The sequence below is a fragment of the Canis lupus genome, chromosome 7, assembly GCF_011100685.1.
Source record: "Canis lupus familiaris isolate Mischka breed German Shepherd chromosome 7, alternate assembly UU_Cfam_GSD_1.0, whole genome shotgun sequence".
NCBI classification, from domain to species: domain Eukaryota; kingdom Metazoa; phylum Chordata; class Mammalia; order Carnivora; family Canidae; genus Canis; species Canis lupus.
The window spans coordinates 32,897,062-32,912,807 of NC_049228.1; the positions used below are offsets into that span (position 1 = coordinate 32,897,062).

The 15,746-nt window shown below is 40.0% G+C and overlaps 1 protein-coding gene across 1 annotated transcript in view; it reads left to right on the plus strand.

Annotated features, from left to right (window-relative positions):
* Nucleotides 1–15,746, plus strand: part of KMO (kynurenine 3-monooxygenase) — a 52,861-nt gene that overhangs the window by 21,784 nt on the left and 15,331 nt on the right. The window contains 5 exon segments of the mRNA NM_001195512.2: nt 6,127–6,175; nt 9,540–9,627; nt 11,205–11,370; nt 14,685–14,756; nt 15,557–15,678. Coding sequence (NP_001182441.1) covers nt 6,127–6,175; nt 9,540–9,627; nt 11,205–11,370; nt 14,685–14,756; nt 15,557–15,678 — 497 coding nt within the window.

Consider the following 15,746-nt stretch of genomic DNA (forward strand, 5'->3'; position numbering starts at 1 on the left):
ACTCATTAGGATGCTACTATCAGAAAACAGGGAGAAAAACAGAAAATAATAAGTGTTGGGAAAGATGCAGAGAAATCGGAACACCTGTGTGCTGTTGGTAGGAATATAAAATGGTGCAGCTGCTATGGAAAACAGTGTAGTCATTCCTCCAAAAATTAAAAATAGAATCTCCATATAATCCAGCAGTTCCCTTTCTGGGGAAAGGGAAACTGAAAGCAAGGACTTGAAGAAATATTGGAATACTCATGATCATAGCAGCGTTATTCACAGTAGTCAAAAAGCAAAAGTGACCCAAATGTCCATCAATGGATGGATGGATAAACAAAATATAGTATATAAATATGTAAGATAATAGAAAAATATATTGGTTTCTGCCCCTAGTTCCTGGCACAGAACTCCTAAAATTTGTAATTTCCTAAATGATAAGAGCACTAGGAGATCTTTTGTTCTAATATTTGTTCTTTGACTGTGATTCCTAACACAGAGCTCCTAAATCCCTTGGAATTTCCTGGGTGATAAGAGTTTCTTTTGTTCTAATGAGGTATCAGGTAACTTGGTGGGCTCCTGGATGGGGGCTGGTTGCCAGAAAGACCAAACCATAATTAGAAGCTTGGAATTTTCAGCCCCACCCATTGCCAGAGAGGGGAGAGGGACTGGAAATGGAGTTAATGAACCATCATGCCCATGGGAAGGAATCTCCATAAAAGTCCCAAAAGCATGGAGTTCAGAGAGCTTCCCGGTCCATGAACACATAGAGATGCTGGTAGAAGAGTAGCACACCAATAGAGGACAAACATATATCTTGCCCTACACATCTTTCCAACTAGATGTTCATCTGTACCCTTCCTTTATCATATCCTTTAATAATAAATTGATAAACAGTGAGCCAACTGTTTTCCTGAGTTCTGGTAGCTGCTCTAGCAAGTCAATTGAACCTGAAGAGAAGGTCATGGGAACTTTTGATTTATAGCCAATTGGGCCCAGGTCCAAGCTGCATTGCCATTGGCCTTTGAAGTGTGTGTGTGTGTGGAGGGGTGGGTGAGTCTCCCGTGAGACTGTGACTATCTTAACTTTTGGGATCTGAGGCTAACTCCAGGCACATAGTGTTAGAATTGTTCAATTGTAAGTCAGCCAGCTTGAGTCACTGAGAAATGGCCTGGTGGAGGACGCTCCCCACACCCCCTGCCCCACTGCCCCAACACACGCATCTGGTGTCAGAGTAGTACGTGAGAGTGAGGAAGACACTCACCGGAGGAGAAGGGGAAGTTTTCTATACAATGTACACTGGAATACTATTCAGCCTTTAAAAAATTTTTTTAAAAAGGAAATCCTGACACCTGCCACAACATGGTTGAAACTGGAAGGCTTTATACTAAGTGAAATAAGCCAGTTACAGGACAAGTACCATATAAGACTTGTGTGAGGTATCTAGAGTAGTTAAGTTCATAGAAACAGAGGGTAGATGGTGGTTGCCAGGGCCTGGAGGGAGGGAGAAATGGGAAGCAATTGTTTAATGGGTATAGAGTTTCAGGTTTATAAGATATAGAGTTCTGGGGCTCGATGATACTGATGGTTGCATGACAATGTGAATGTCCTTAACGCCACTGACCCATACGCTAAAAAAGGGTTAAGATGATTAAAGCTATATTATGTGTGGTTTACTGCAATTAAAGTTCATTTAAAAAGCTGCTGAAAAGTAAAACATCCCAACAACTAAGGGCCTATGAGGATGGGAGAAGGGTGGGGAAGGATCAAAATTTTCCATTTAGTGACTTTCTAAAAGAATAACCCGCTTATTTGGCCTTATAAAAACATAGATACAGAATCTCACTGCATGATCCCAGCAGGAGAAGGGAGCAGAAGAAAGTCTACCAACCATCTATAGTCAGAGAAACATTTTTGTATGATTAATATGTCCTATTTAATTGAGTAACTAATATGTCCTGTTTAATCGGCCCCAAACTGGGCTTGGTGCTGCAGGAAAGAAACACAAGATTTGCACATGCAAGACAAGTGTAAGCTGTGCATCCTGACTGTATCCCTTCCATGAGCAATAACTGTCCTCCTGTGTGCCAACCCCCGTGCTAGTGTGAGTTGCTGAGAACCAGGAGAGGAGCTGGCAGCCTGGTGAGGACACGTGGTAATCAAGTTCTTTCGGAAGAACTCTCCTGAGTGAAAGAGCGCTCAGCTGTGTGGCTCAGAGAGGAGGTAGCTTTAGTTTTCCGAAAAGATCTCACAAAGAAAGTGAAGTTTGAGACAGACATTTCATTTAAATATTAAATTGGCACCAAAATATCATTTTCCCAACTAAATGAGTGTCCACATCCATCTATGGCAGGCAGTTGGGTGAGACTAGAATTCTGAAAGAATGTAAATTTTTAAGCACTGTGTATTGGCTAAGAAAACTTGTAATGCACTTTTACATAACAGAACCTTACAGTAATCAGCAACCTTGGACTCTTAATACAACCACTTTGATTTACAGATGAAGAAAGAGGCTGCATGGGTACATGAGGTCAACACCAAGGGGAACTCAGGATGGGTGTCCTCAAGCACAGTGGCCAGTGCAGCCTGGTGTAGGAGGTGCGCCCAGGAGCGTTGGGCAATCTTGATTTTGCTAAATTGCGAGTGACCGTAGTAATCATCCCACCTTTGTCTTGGATTCACAGGGAATTAGCCAAGTAGGCCAATTCTGACATCATCTCCAACCCAGAGATTGAGCCAATAAAGTATGAGTAAACCAAGGAGTAAGACATGGTTCAGGGCAGCCCGGGTGGCTCAGCGGTTTAGTGCCTCCTTCAGTCCAGGGCCTGGTCCTGGAGACCTGGATCAAGTCCCACATCGGGCTCCCTGCATGGAGCCTGCTTCTCCCTCTGCCTATGTCTCTGCCTCTCTCTGTTTCTCTCTGTGTCTCTCATGAATAAATGAATAAAATCTTAAAAAAAAAAAAGACATGGTTCAGAATATCAGGGAAGTTAGATGAGCAGAGTGATGTGGGCTTGAGCCTGAAACTAGCCTTTTCACCCCCAGCACCAGGGGAAGCGAAAGGGGGCAGCTTCATCCCCACTGATGCCCAAGAAGGGGAAGGTGTTGGGGGGGGTTCCCATGTGGGGCCTTCAATACATTAGAAGAGGGAGGAAATGCTCACTGGCTCACCGATCCCATATTCTCAATTCTTAGAACTTGGTTAATGCTAAATTTGCAGCCACCTCTATTTGGTTTGCACTGTTACTTTTATAATGAGGTTAAACACAGGACCTTCTTTAAGAGCTATATAAAATTGTTTTGGGTCGCTCAATTCCACAGCCTGTGAAGGGCAAAGGCCTCCCCATGGCCCGAGGCAGCCTACCTTCTGCTGGCCTCCCTCCTTCTCTGAGCCTCTCTTCTCCACCTGCCATTTTCTCTGCCTTTTCTCCCTGGCGGGGTCCAGGCTCTTCCAGTCTTGCTGGTTCCTGTTGTCTCCCTCCCAAATTGCCCTGGGAACTATCAAAATATTCCCTGATATAGAGAGCAGGTCAGAGCTCCCCTAATGTTTTTAATGATGCAGAAAAATATTTTTTTATTTTATTTCATTCCAATGTAGTTCCCACACAGCGTTATATAATTTCAGGTGTAGGGCAGCCCGGGTGGCTCAGAGGTTTAGCTCTGCCTTCAGCCCGGGGTGTGATCATGGGGTCCAGGGATCGAGTCCCATGTCAGGCTCCCTGCATGGAGCCAGCTTCCCCCTCTGCCTGTGTCTCTGACTCTCTCTCTGTGTCTCTCATGAGTAAATGAATAAAATCTTTAAAAAAATTAGGTGTACAATATAGTGATTCAACAATTCCGTATATTATAAGGTGCTCATCACTCTTAATCCCCCTCACCCTATTTCATCCATCCCCCCATCCACCTTCTCTACTTCCCCAATTCTTGCCCCTAATGTCCTATGCCTCAGAGAAATAGCACCCCCTTACTAGCAAACATCCTCATTTGAAGGCTTTTGGGATATAGAATGTAAACATGCTTTCTAATATATTTGAAAAAGCACTGCAACTACTGTTTTACAAATCTCCAGAGGAGATAATCCAACTTCCTTTAGGTTTTATTATTAATGTTTTGGTTACCAGGACCACTTTATACTTCCTGACTTATTTATTCTTTTTTTTTTTTTTTGCAGTTTTAAAATAACTTTAATTTTATTAAGGACTTTTGTGAAGGTCCATTTGAAACAATTTAGTCTGTCAAATATAATTGAATCACTAAGCAGCAACAGCAGCCAATTTCAGTGTTGGATTAATAAAGTACAATTCATTTATAATTATGCTACTACATGTCTAGGAAGAATACACAGAATTTTATAAAAATGCAATATGATGAGTAAGGACAGTTGAATAATGACTCATAAAATAGATTAAATTGTGGTCATTTGAACTGTCATTTGAAATTTGTGGCTGCCAGCTGGCAACCAGAGTTCTTTTTGTTTCTATTTTGTTATGATAAATTAAATAAGTTTGATAAAGCTATCCACATAGGAAATCTGGAGCTAGAATATGAGAATTATTTCTTTGTAGCCCTCACCAGACATGAGGGCTTTCCCCCCAGTTTTACTGAGAAATAATTGGCATACATCATATTGTAAGTTCAAGGTGAACAGCATGATGGTTTGATTTATATGTATTGTGAAGACTTGTTTATTCTCATTCATATTTTTTCTTCATAACATCAACCTTTTAGAATAGGCATTGGAGAAGTGAGACTTGGTGGGGGAGGCTCTAACTTTTGCTTATGACACAATGCTGCCCACGGACTCTGGGTAGAATGGACAGGGACTCCCTCCACAGGACCAGTGTGCGTATCGGTTTCCAATGATGCAAGTGTCAACCCAGCCTGGCAACCGATATGGACAGAATATTTTCCCCACATAAATGAGCCTTCCTAGTTTAAATGTTTCCTAACATACTTTGAATAACAAGTGTGGTTTCCATCGAAACGAGGAGATTAATGACACAGAAGACTGGAAAACAGAACAAAGATGCCGAGAATGAAGAAGTCCTATTAATTTTAATTTATAGCAAAGACACAGGAAGCTTCTTCTCAGTCATTGTCTTTGTAGCATGACCAAGTTATTTTTATACCAACTATAGATTTGGCTGTTAATAATAAATGTCTACTTTTGGGTGAGGTGAAGATTTATAAATTACCATATTTGCATTAAATGATGAGATGCTTCTAAGTTTGGGAAATGTATGCTTAAATTTTTAAGGAATACACTCATATCCTTGAATGGCAAGGCTGCATTATGACTTTCCGGGGCTCTGAAAAGGCACTTTTGCCTTTGTGGGTCCCTCTCTCTGAAACAATAGGTACTAGAAATTAGATTTCATAAGTGCATTGGTATAAAGATTAAATAATCCGGGCTAGATTCATTCTCATATATTTGTTATATATGAATATATATATATATATACGAATATAATGAATCTCAGCATCCTCTGAATCTATTTTTTTCTTCTAATTTTAGTATCAACTAAAAGTAGAAACTTTTCATGGGCCCCAAAAAGTATGTGACCCCCTAGGCATTGGGCCCACTGTGCCTCATGGAACAGTCAGCCTGCTGAATTGTCCTATAAAAAAAAAAAGAAAGAAAAAGAGAAAAAAGAACATGTGCCCCAGTGAGGACTGACCCTACACTTCTATCAATATTTTCCTCACCACCACCGCCATTAACCCCACACACAGTGCTTTCACATTGAAATGAATACCTTCAAAGTATTCTCTTTAGGAAATTGCACATTTATTCTAGTGATACTGTCGTCATTAACAGCTCATTTGGAGACCTAACATGAAAGTATGAGATGTTGTTAAAACAAAACTATCTTAGCTAAAATAACATTTTTGCTGTAAGACAAGGATTTGGTTTTTGTGGCATCAAACCTTGAAAAAAACCTAAGTTTAATATTGAACATTTTATTATGTGTATTTGGTTATAGTGTTTTGTTTTGTTTTTTTAAAAAGCTACTTAGCTAGATGATTACAAAACTAAGCTTGCAACCCCCTGCTAGTTATTTCCTGTTGCTGAGTGAATGATGTGAGGTATGTTTGTCCATTGCCCAGAAGCCTACAGTATCTGTTATATTTTTCTTGCAGTATATTCTTTCTATAAGCAGAGAAAATCTTAACAAGGACCTGCTGACTGGTAAGTCCAATGCTTATCCAGCAAATGTCATTTCAGTAAAGTCCAACCTTGTCACATGATTTGCTGGGATCTGCTTACTATTGCTTTTCATGGATCATTCATGGGTTATTATTAGTGCAAGTCTATGTACAATACAAAGTCCTTGAAAAGTTGTAGTGATACATGCTCCAGTGTCTCTTTTGCATATTATCACTGATCTAAATAAAAATCATTTGTTCAATACACATTAAATTCCCATTGTCTTCTCAGCATTGGGATGAATGAGTGCTCACTCCCTAAAGAACTCATGGACTAGAGGATAAGACACTCTCGAACACCTTGCAAAGTGACACAGTTAGCTCCACACTACAGAAAGATGAAAAGCAGACGTTGGAGGGATGTGGTCTTTAGAGTATTTGGAATAATCCCTTGCATGTGAACCAAGCCCTGGACTAAAGCTAGAGCATGGGGGTCAGAGGGGAGGGTGGAAGCTCAGGGTATTTGTAGGAGACCCAATAGGTAGAGGGTATAAGAGGTTGAAAAAGAGGAAGTTGTGAAATATGCCCTGAAGACTTCAATGTGTTACAGACCCACCCATTAATGGAAAAGCCACTGGATTGCAAATTAAATCTGTAGCTTGGATAATCAGCTCAAGTACCTGCCCTGTAGCCCTTGGTTATAACACTTTTTCTTCTCATCAGCATGTGTGCTAATCAGATCCATTCCCCATAGGGCAAGACACTTGCCCCATAGGGCAAGACACTTCTGCTTTTATTTTTTTTAAAGATTTTATTTATTCATGACACACACACACACACACACACACACACACACACACATGCAGAGAGAGAGAGAGGCAGAGACACAGGCAGAGAGAGAAGCAGGCTCCATGCAGGGAGCCCGCCGAAGGCAGACGCTAAACTGCTGAGCCACCCACTCTACTGACTTTTAAATCAATTCCTCTGTGCAATCCAGCAGCCTCTGAGTTGTAGAGAGCAGAGCTTCTACATGGTTTATTTGTGTTTCTCCACAGCCCCTACCCAGCATGAGTTTGCAGTGTGTCTGTTGAATTGAATTTAACTGAACTGGCAGGAGGAGCCTGTGAAGCTCACTCCTGCTGATCCACCAGGGACTTCAGAAATATGGCTTAGTATTTTTCTTAATTCTACTTCTTTACTTATATTCGCAAGACTATCCTTTGGATGGGTAGATGTTGGGAGGGGGTATAGGTTGCTGGATATACTCATTGATCTCAAGAAGTCCCCAAACAGCTTTTTTAAAAGTAGTATATAGCAGACCTAAGACGATTTCTTTAGAGCATCCTCTGAATCTATTAAGATAAAAATGAGAGCAAATATTCACCAGGAAGTATGTTAAGTGTTATACATGCATCAATGTATATAACCATCTCAAAAGCTCCTGGAGCTGAGAACTCCTTTTCCCTCAGCTTTAAAGACGGTGAAGGAGGCTTCCAGAGCTCCCCGGAGTAGCACCCCACACTGTTAATAAGTGTTAAATTCTGGGCTGGAGCTTGAGCTCTTACTCCAAAGTCCATGCACTTATCCCATAGAGTCTGTACCTCCAATATTACACATGAAACATCCGCTAACAGTAGGAACTACAATTTGGAAAGAGCTGATCTTGGTAGACAGACCAGAAGCTCCTGGACCTATTTTTCCTTAGAAATGTGCTGCATGGTGAGCAACTTCATAAATGCCATTAATATGTGAATAGAGTGGACGTGGACTCTCTTCGCTCTTAAACGCTGTCTGACATATGAATTCTTTCACACAGCTGTCATTCCTTTACACAAATGTGTGAACTGCCCGCTCTGCGTGCAAACACTTGCTCCTGGCTGAACAACACCTCCCCCCACCAAAGACATGGGGATAAAATCATTGCCCTGTACTTCCTGTAGGATTGTTTCATGGTTCACTACTTGAGGGGATGTTAATAATTGTAAAGCAAAGCAAGCAGGAAAAGGACATGTGGGCAAGTAAATTTGATAAATGTTGCACGAAATAAGTTTTAAAAGTTTTCTTACAGTATTTCCCAGGCTCTTTATGCTGTTGGCCTGTGTGGTGGATTTTCTAGAGCAGCTCTGTCTAATACATGGCCACAGATGCCAGCCAGCTATGTGTGTAATTTAAAACTTTATATTTACCACATTTTAAAAACAGAAAAGAAACAGTTGAGCTTAACAATATATTTGAGCCTAATATATCCAAAATATTATCATTTCAATGTGTAATCAATAGAAGATGGTTATTCGTGAGAACTTTTTTTTTTGTACTGAGTTACCAAAACCCAATGTGCACAACACATCTCCATTCAGACTAGCCACATATGGCTGAGGACCAGGACTGCACAGTAAGAAAGTTCCAAGTGTCAGGATTTTACAAATGGCTTTGACTACAAACTGGTTTTTGTTAGGGGGCATATTCCAGGACTAGTGTTTGTGGAAAATTCTTTGGGATATATTAGTATACATTTAAATTAAAAATGAATCTAAAAAATTTAATTTTTTAAAAGATTGATTCCACAAACACATTTTGTGTTTATAAAAGATATCCTTAGTGGTTCACATAAACGCTGATTTCTCCAAAGTTATTTTCCAAAAGATTTCTTACACATAAATAAATCTGATTTGTAGCCTTAAGAACAATAAATAGCCTGTAATTATAGGCATCCTATCCATGAGAATTAATGGGGACAAAAATAATTTTTTACTGTTACAACAAGAATATGATGAATTCACTACCTTCTATAGATTGCCAGCAGACAATATAAAAAAGCACTAAAATAATTTGATTCTGTTTATGGAGAAGTTTTAAATCTTCTTACTCATTTCTTTGTCCCCTAAGTGTTCTGGTGTTTGATTACAAAAATAATTAGTATAAAAAAATCTATATTTGTGATGTGACTCAGAAGTCTAGAGACTTACTAAAAAGAGATAAAGAATGAGGCATAGCATGTAAAAGGGAGTTTGGCTAAGTATTTCTAAGCATAAAGTCTTAAATTAGAGGCAACTTAAAAAATATGTGATGCCTGCTTCTCTTCCAGGGTGACAATCATCACAGCAACGTAAGAGTTTGCATAATGGAATTAATTGGATTTTTTTTTTTTTTTTTTTTTTGGATGAGGATAGTTGATTTGTATTCATCACTTTTACTACCAAATTGTCCTGGAACATTTGCCAAATAGTGGTCAAATTACCATTTTAACTAATTCATTTTTATGTTCTTAAGAATAAATGTCTCTAAAAAAAAAAAAAAGAATAAATGTCTCTAACATACTGTTCTCAGAAAATGATTACTATTTCAATTTGAATAAGTGAAACAAGAATTGGAATTCCATTTCTATTTGCTGTTCTTTGTCTCCTCAGCTGTTGAGAAATATCCCAACGTGAAGGTGCACTTTGGCCACAGGCTGCTGAAATGTAATCCTGAGGAAGGAGTCATCACAGTGGTTGGGTAATTACCAGTCAGTCTGTTGACAGCAGAGGTGAAGGGTTGGGGTGGGGAACTGCATTTGTAAACTTTGTTCTCTGGCTTATTTGAAAGCGTTAAATGATTACTAAAAGGGATTCAAAGAATTTCAGATCAAAAACCAGCCTTGGGGGATCCCTGGGTGGCTCAGCGGTTTGGCGCCTGCCTTTGGCCCAGGGCGCGATTCTGGAGTCCCAGGATCGAGTCCTGTGTCGGGCTCCCGGCATGGGGCCTGCTTCTCCCTCTGCCTGTGTCTCTGCCTCTCTCTCTCTCTCTCTGTCTATCATAAATAAATAAAAATAAATCTTTAAAAAAAAAAAAAGCCTTGGATGCCTTCTCAATACCAACACCAGTGATTCTTCTTGATACTCAGGCTGGCTCAGGGTCCTACCATGCTCCACTCTGGTGACCGCCCTCTTCAAAGGCTCTCTGCCCTTGACACAGATGACCCTCCACTGCCCTGCGTTTCCTCTCCTCTCTCTGGAAGCTATTTATCTACTGACTCTCCTTGGCTGCCTCTGTTTCTTCTAAAGTTACTAGCCCCGTGTCCCATTCTTGGGTTGTGTCATGGATTCCCAGTCCGTTCAGCAACCACTTATAAATTCACTTTGCTAAAATGAACTTCTCGAGGCCGTGTCTCTATCTTCAGTCTCTTCACTCTCAATCCTCATTCGATCCTACTCCATGCTATTTTCCTGTTCGACATCATCATAGGTATCTCTTGCCATGATCTCAAACATATATTAAAACTTCACCATCTATTTCTCTCCAAACACGTCCACTCTTGACTAACCCAAATAATTAGAATCATTCTTGGTGCGCCCTCTTCTCTGTTTCCCCCCATTAAATCTATGGCCCCTGCCCAGTCTGTCGTACTAGCTGATGGCTTCAGAGCCTATGTCTTTCTCCTGAACCTTGCGTTTCTGGGCTCTCACACCTACACATGCAGACTGCTGTGGTCACCTTTTCCTCTCCTTGTCCCCTCCCTCCTTCACTCTGCCTCCAGTTCAATATTTCCAGTGCCAGTTCCTAAATTACTATTCTTCATACATCATCCCCTCAAAGGAAAACGTTATTTTCTCTCTTTTGTCAGAAGAATGTGTTTAAACCTTTTGTCTTAACATTTAAAATTCTCTTTTTCTCCTTCCTCCTTTCCATCCCCACATTGTATTCCTTTCCTGAGTTTATCTTCTGATGCTCTCCACTCAAGCTAAGCATATTGCTCTTGGCAAGTCCTGAGAACGTCCCTGCTGTGATCCACCCCTTCCCTCACTCAGCTTTCTTCTTGAGACTCCCTCCCTTTGTGCAGAGACCTCAAGCTTTAGTCACACTTCCGTAGCCTGGCATGTCCTTATTAATCAGTACGGTGGTGTTATTCTTATTCTTGTGAGCAATACTGTCATGAGGATGACGGCTGTCATCTTTATTCTATAGCTATTGACTTCAAGTTCAAAGTCAGATATGTACAAGTAAGGAGTGGCCACTCCCTGAGTTGCTACTTTTTATATCCATCATCATTTTTACCATGAGACTGTTTTTTTATAGTACATTTTATTTTTCAGATCTGACGAAGTTCCTGTAGATATCACTTATGACCTCATTGTAGGATGTGATGGAGCCTATTCCACTGTCAGAACTTACCTCATGAAGAAACCTCGTTTTGATTACAGTCAGCAGTATATTCCTCATGGGTACATGGAGCTCACGATTCCACCCAAGAATGGGGATGTAAGTCCTTTCCTTTCTTTGGCTCCTCCCACAGTCCTCCCACCCTGTGGACTAGCGAAGACGTATATTCCAGTGCACTCATTCTTGGCAACATGTCTGGATGAATTCTGAGGTCTGTCATAGTCCTTTGTAAGACATAATAAGTTGGGTGTGGAAATATCCCTTTAATAATATCACTTCTCTCCTTTGCCATCAAGATACGCTTTTTTTCAGTGGGCAGGGAAGAAGAGGCATCACAGCTACCCTACTCGAAATGCACAGGGAATTAGTCTGACATAGTCATGTCATTTTTTCTATTTTTTTCCTGGGAGAAAAAAATGGGTCGGGAATCCTTCTGTGTATTAGTAATCCAGAGCTCTTATACTAATGATTATATCAAATAACAGTTATTAAATAAAGTGAAAAGCAAGCTGTTGCAAAGAGATGTCCATTGCATTTTTCGCACTTCCTGATTCTCAAGTTCAACCCTATGTGGTCGGAGGCAAACATCATAGGTATGTTTTATATTGTCAGAAGCAAATAAATGCAGGAACTTACTAAGGGAAATTAAAATACCAACAGAAGCAATAAGAAGGGACGCCTGGGTGGCTCCGCCATTAGGTGTCTGCCTTTGGCTCAGGGCATGATCCCAGAGTTCCCAGGATCAGATCCCGCATTGGGCTACCTGTGTGGAGCCTGTTTCTTCCTCTGCCTATGTCTCTGCCTCTCTCTGTGTGTCTCTAGTGAATAAATAAATAAATAATCTTTTTTTTTTTTAAAGGAAGCAATAAGGATCTTGGCTTATAGGCAAAGATAAATAGTGTTAGTTAAAATTTGATTTGCATATAAAACGTCTATTTTTAAGGTAAGATGCAATCTTTCCTATTTGAAATTCAGACATCTATAAAATAGTTAATTAACACCTGTTACATAACAGGTATATACCAAACTGTATCAACCAGTCAAATCCATATTTTAACATTAAATCATTGTCTATTTCTTCCTCCTGGTCACAAAATTATTTGGTAATTCTGAAGTACTAATTTTATGTTTTCAGGTGAGCCTTGTTCTCCTTGCCCAGGATCTGATCATTCTGGGTTGTAGGATAATAGGATTCTGTTGAAAAATTGCCCCAGACGTGAGTGCAATCATGCCTCCTAATGTAGATCTAAGATAGTCATATATTTGTTCTAGGTGTTCATACTTAATACAGATGATTAGTGGTTTACAAAAACTATCTACCCTTAAAGAAACACTGTTTTGACTACCAGTGGGATCCAGACCTAGGAGTATTTTAACATGGCCGCAAAATAATCCTAGGAAAACTCCCTTCCCTCCCTCTCTCTCCTTTCCTTCCTTCCTTCCTTCCTTCCTTCCTTCCTTCCTTCCTTCCTTCCTTCCTTCCTTCCTTCCTTCCTTCCTTCCTTCCTTCCTTCCTTCCATCTGTCTCTGTCTTTCTGCCTCTCCCCTTCTTTAATACAATGGATTCTTCATTCCATCTCCAGGGGTTGGAGTGGGGGAGAAAGATTGGTTGAGGGAGACCATGGTTGAATATTGGGGGATTGCTCTCAAGGATTAGATGGGAAGCTCATCTCAAACCTGCTTTTGCATAGCAAGCACCTATTTTGTTCACATTTCACATTTGGAGAGACTTGAGGTAAAGGCCCAATGGATTATTGGAGACTGACCTTGGGCCTGCTCTTGAATAAAGATATCTATTAAGAGCATGACCTGGTAATAAGCTGAAATTTTAAGGGATTATTTTCTAGAGTCGTGAAATATGAATGAACACCAACACATTCTTGGCATCATAGCTGCTACATCAAAACAACATATATACCACTATTTATGTCAATGGTGAGGATAGGAGTTGGGGTATGTATTGTCTCCCAAACTTTTTATCAGCCGTTTGAACCTTCACTAATTCAATAAAACTGAAACTAAATCAGTTTCAGCTTCACTCTTCTCTTTTAGAGTTCTAAAAGGTCATAGAAGTGGTCCAAAGATAGCAAGAGGGAAAAGCAAGGACCACTTGCCTAATCAAGGCTGGTCTCCTTGCTCACACTTTCTAAACTCCTTACCTAAAACACTGCTTTGCTTGGCAAGTTCACCCTCACCCAGAAGTCCTTCACTTCTTATCTAACCTATGAATCCCTTTGTAGTTCTGACTACTCCAGCCCTACAAATTTCTTACCTGCCCAACTTTTATTTCCTATACTTCTACTTCAACGTCTGCCTATTCAACTGCACTGTAACCTTTTTGAGGCCAGAGAGTTATGCACTGACTCATTCCTGTGTCTGCACATTGAGCTTTCTTTGAGGCTCTGAGAACAAAAGGCAGGAAGGAAGACACAGAGAACTCTAACAGAATGTGAAAATGCTGGCTAGAAGCCTATGCTGTGCTTTCTGTGTTCTTCTTACCATGTAACAAACGCACATTGAAATGGTTAAAAACTGATTATATGTGCATGATACCCCTGGGAATCTCCAGGATTAGGATCAGTTGGGTCTTTGGCTTTAGTTGATCTGCCCAAGCAATCAATACTCACTCAGGCTGCTATTGGGTTGTCATGGGGTCGCTAAAAAGAGTAGACTTCTTTCTATTATTTATGTTGTAGGAAGCAAGTAGGAAGCAAGCAAACAAGGATAAGATGCTTGTTTGTAAAATTATATTTGCCCATGAAATTTAAACTTAGGACCTTTCTATTCATACAACTAAGTCCCCAAGTAATGTGAAAAATAAAGTTTAAAAATATCACACACACAAATATATGTACATATATATAGTTTATATGTGTATGTATATAGTGTGTATGTATATACATGTATGTATGTATGTATGTGGGGGGTGTCTGATTATGTGCATGGACATAAAGAGAGAAGGAGAGAGAGAGAGAACACTTCATAACTTGTTCAAATCTTGAATTTTATCTGGTATTTCGAACCCACCTAAGTAATATGAGTTTCTAAAGACAGGACAGAAAGCACCTACTTTAAATGACAATAGGTGTGGACAGCCTGGGTGGCTCAGTGATTTAGCGCCTCCTTCAGCCCACGGCATGATCCTGGAGACCAGGGATGGAGTCCCATGTCAGGATCCCTGCAGGGAGGCTGCTTCTCCCTCTGCCTGTGTCTCTGCTTCTCTCTCTCTCTCTCTGTCTCTCATGAATAAATAAATAAAATCTTAAAAAAAATAACAGTAGGTGCGCATATCACCATGTGTATGATGCTATTTGAATTGCTATGGAAACAATTACAATACCAGCAGAGTCAGCTTTATAGATAGGCTGCATTAATGTACCAATCTAACACAAATATACTTTTTCCCCCTACAGTATGCCATGGAACCTAATTATCTGCATATTTGGCCTAGAAATACCTTTATGATGATTGCGCTGCCTAACATGGTAATCTAAAATTTTTAAATGTAGTTTTGCATCTATAATTAAAGTTTTTCATTACTTTTGTATTTTGTATGTATGCCCAATTACCTTTATACTTAGCATATGTGTACCTAACCTCATTGTTTAGTCTATTTACTGATTATATCATTGAAACTATGGGATTCCTAAGGAAAAACCTGGAAGAATCCTGATTATTTATAGTGGAAAGGAGATTGAACATATATAAATGACAAATGGCACGTTGTATGTGGTAGTGCCTGTCATCTCCCCCAAAACAGAGTAGGAAGAAATGGCCTTCAAATAAAGCCAGAGAGATTCCGGCTCTACACAAGGAAAGTCCTTCTAGTCTTTGAGGTGTCTGGGACATTGGAATATAGATTGTCAAAAAAGAGGCTTGGCTGTTCTTCCATTAGACCCTAGAAACTTCTTTTGTTCGATAAATCTAACTATGTATTTCTCTAGTTGATCTTCTTCTGTCCCTTGGTAGCAATGCTAGGATCCAATGCCTCTTAGTGTTATCTGAAAAGGAACAAGAGACAGAAAAAGCAAGGAGAAATTCAATCCAACTAGCCAGTTAGTAATCCAAAGAGTATAGTGTTTGCTTGATGAAATGTTTGCTTGGTAGAACTCTAGTAAGCAGGAATCTGGGCAGCTTCTGGGGCTTGGTGGGGTTTTTCTTTAGAAGTGAGAGGAGAAAGCCAGTGTGTCTTTCCTGATGGTCTGTACATTCGTGCCAGGTGCCCCTCAGCTACAGCTAGAACCTGAGACTAGATTCTCTCACACTCTTCCTCCTCTTCTCGCAGAACAAATCTTTCACATGTACTTTGTTCATGCCCTTTGAAGACTTTGAAAAACTTCTAACCAGCAGTGATGTGCTGAATTTCTTCAAGAAGTACTTTCCAGATTCCATCCCTCTAATTGGAGAGTAAGTTTCAAGATGTGCAAGTATACCTTTTGCTTTACTGGTTTGAGTTATTCAAAATTCAAATAAAG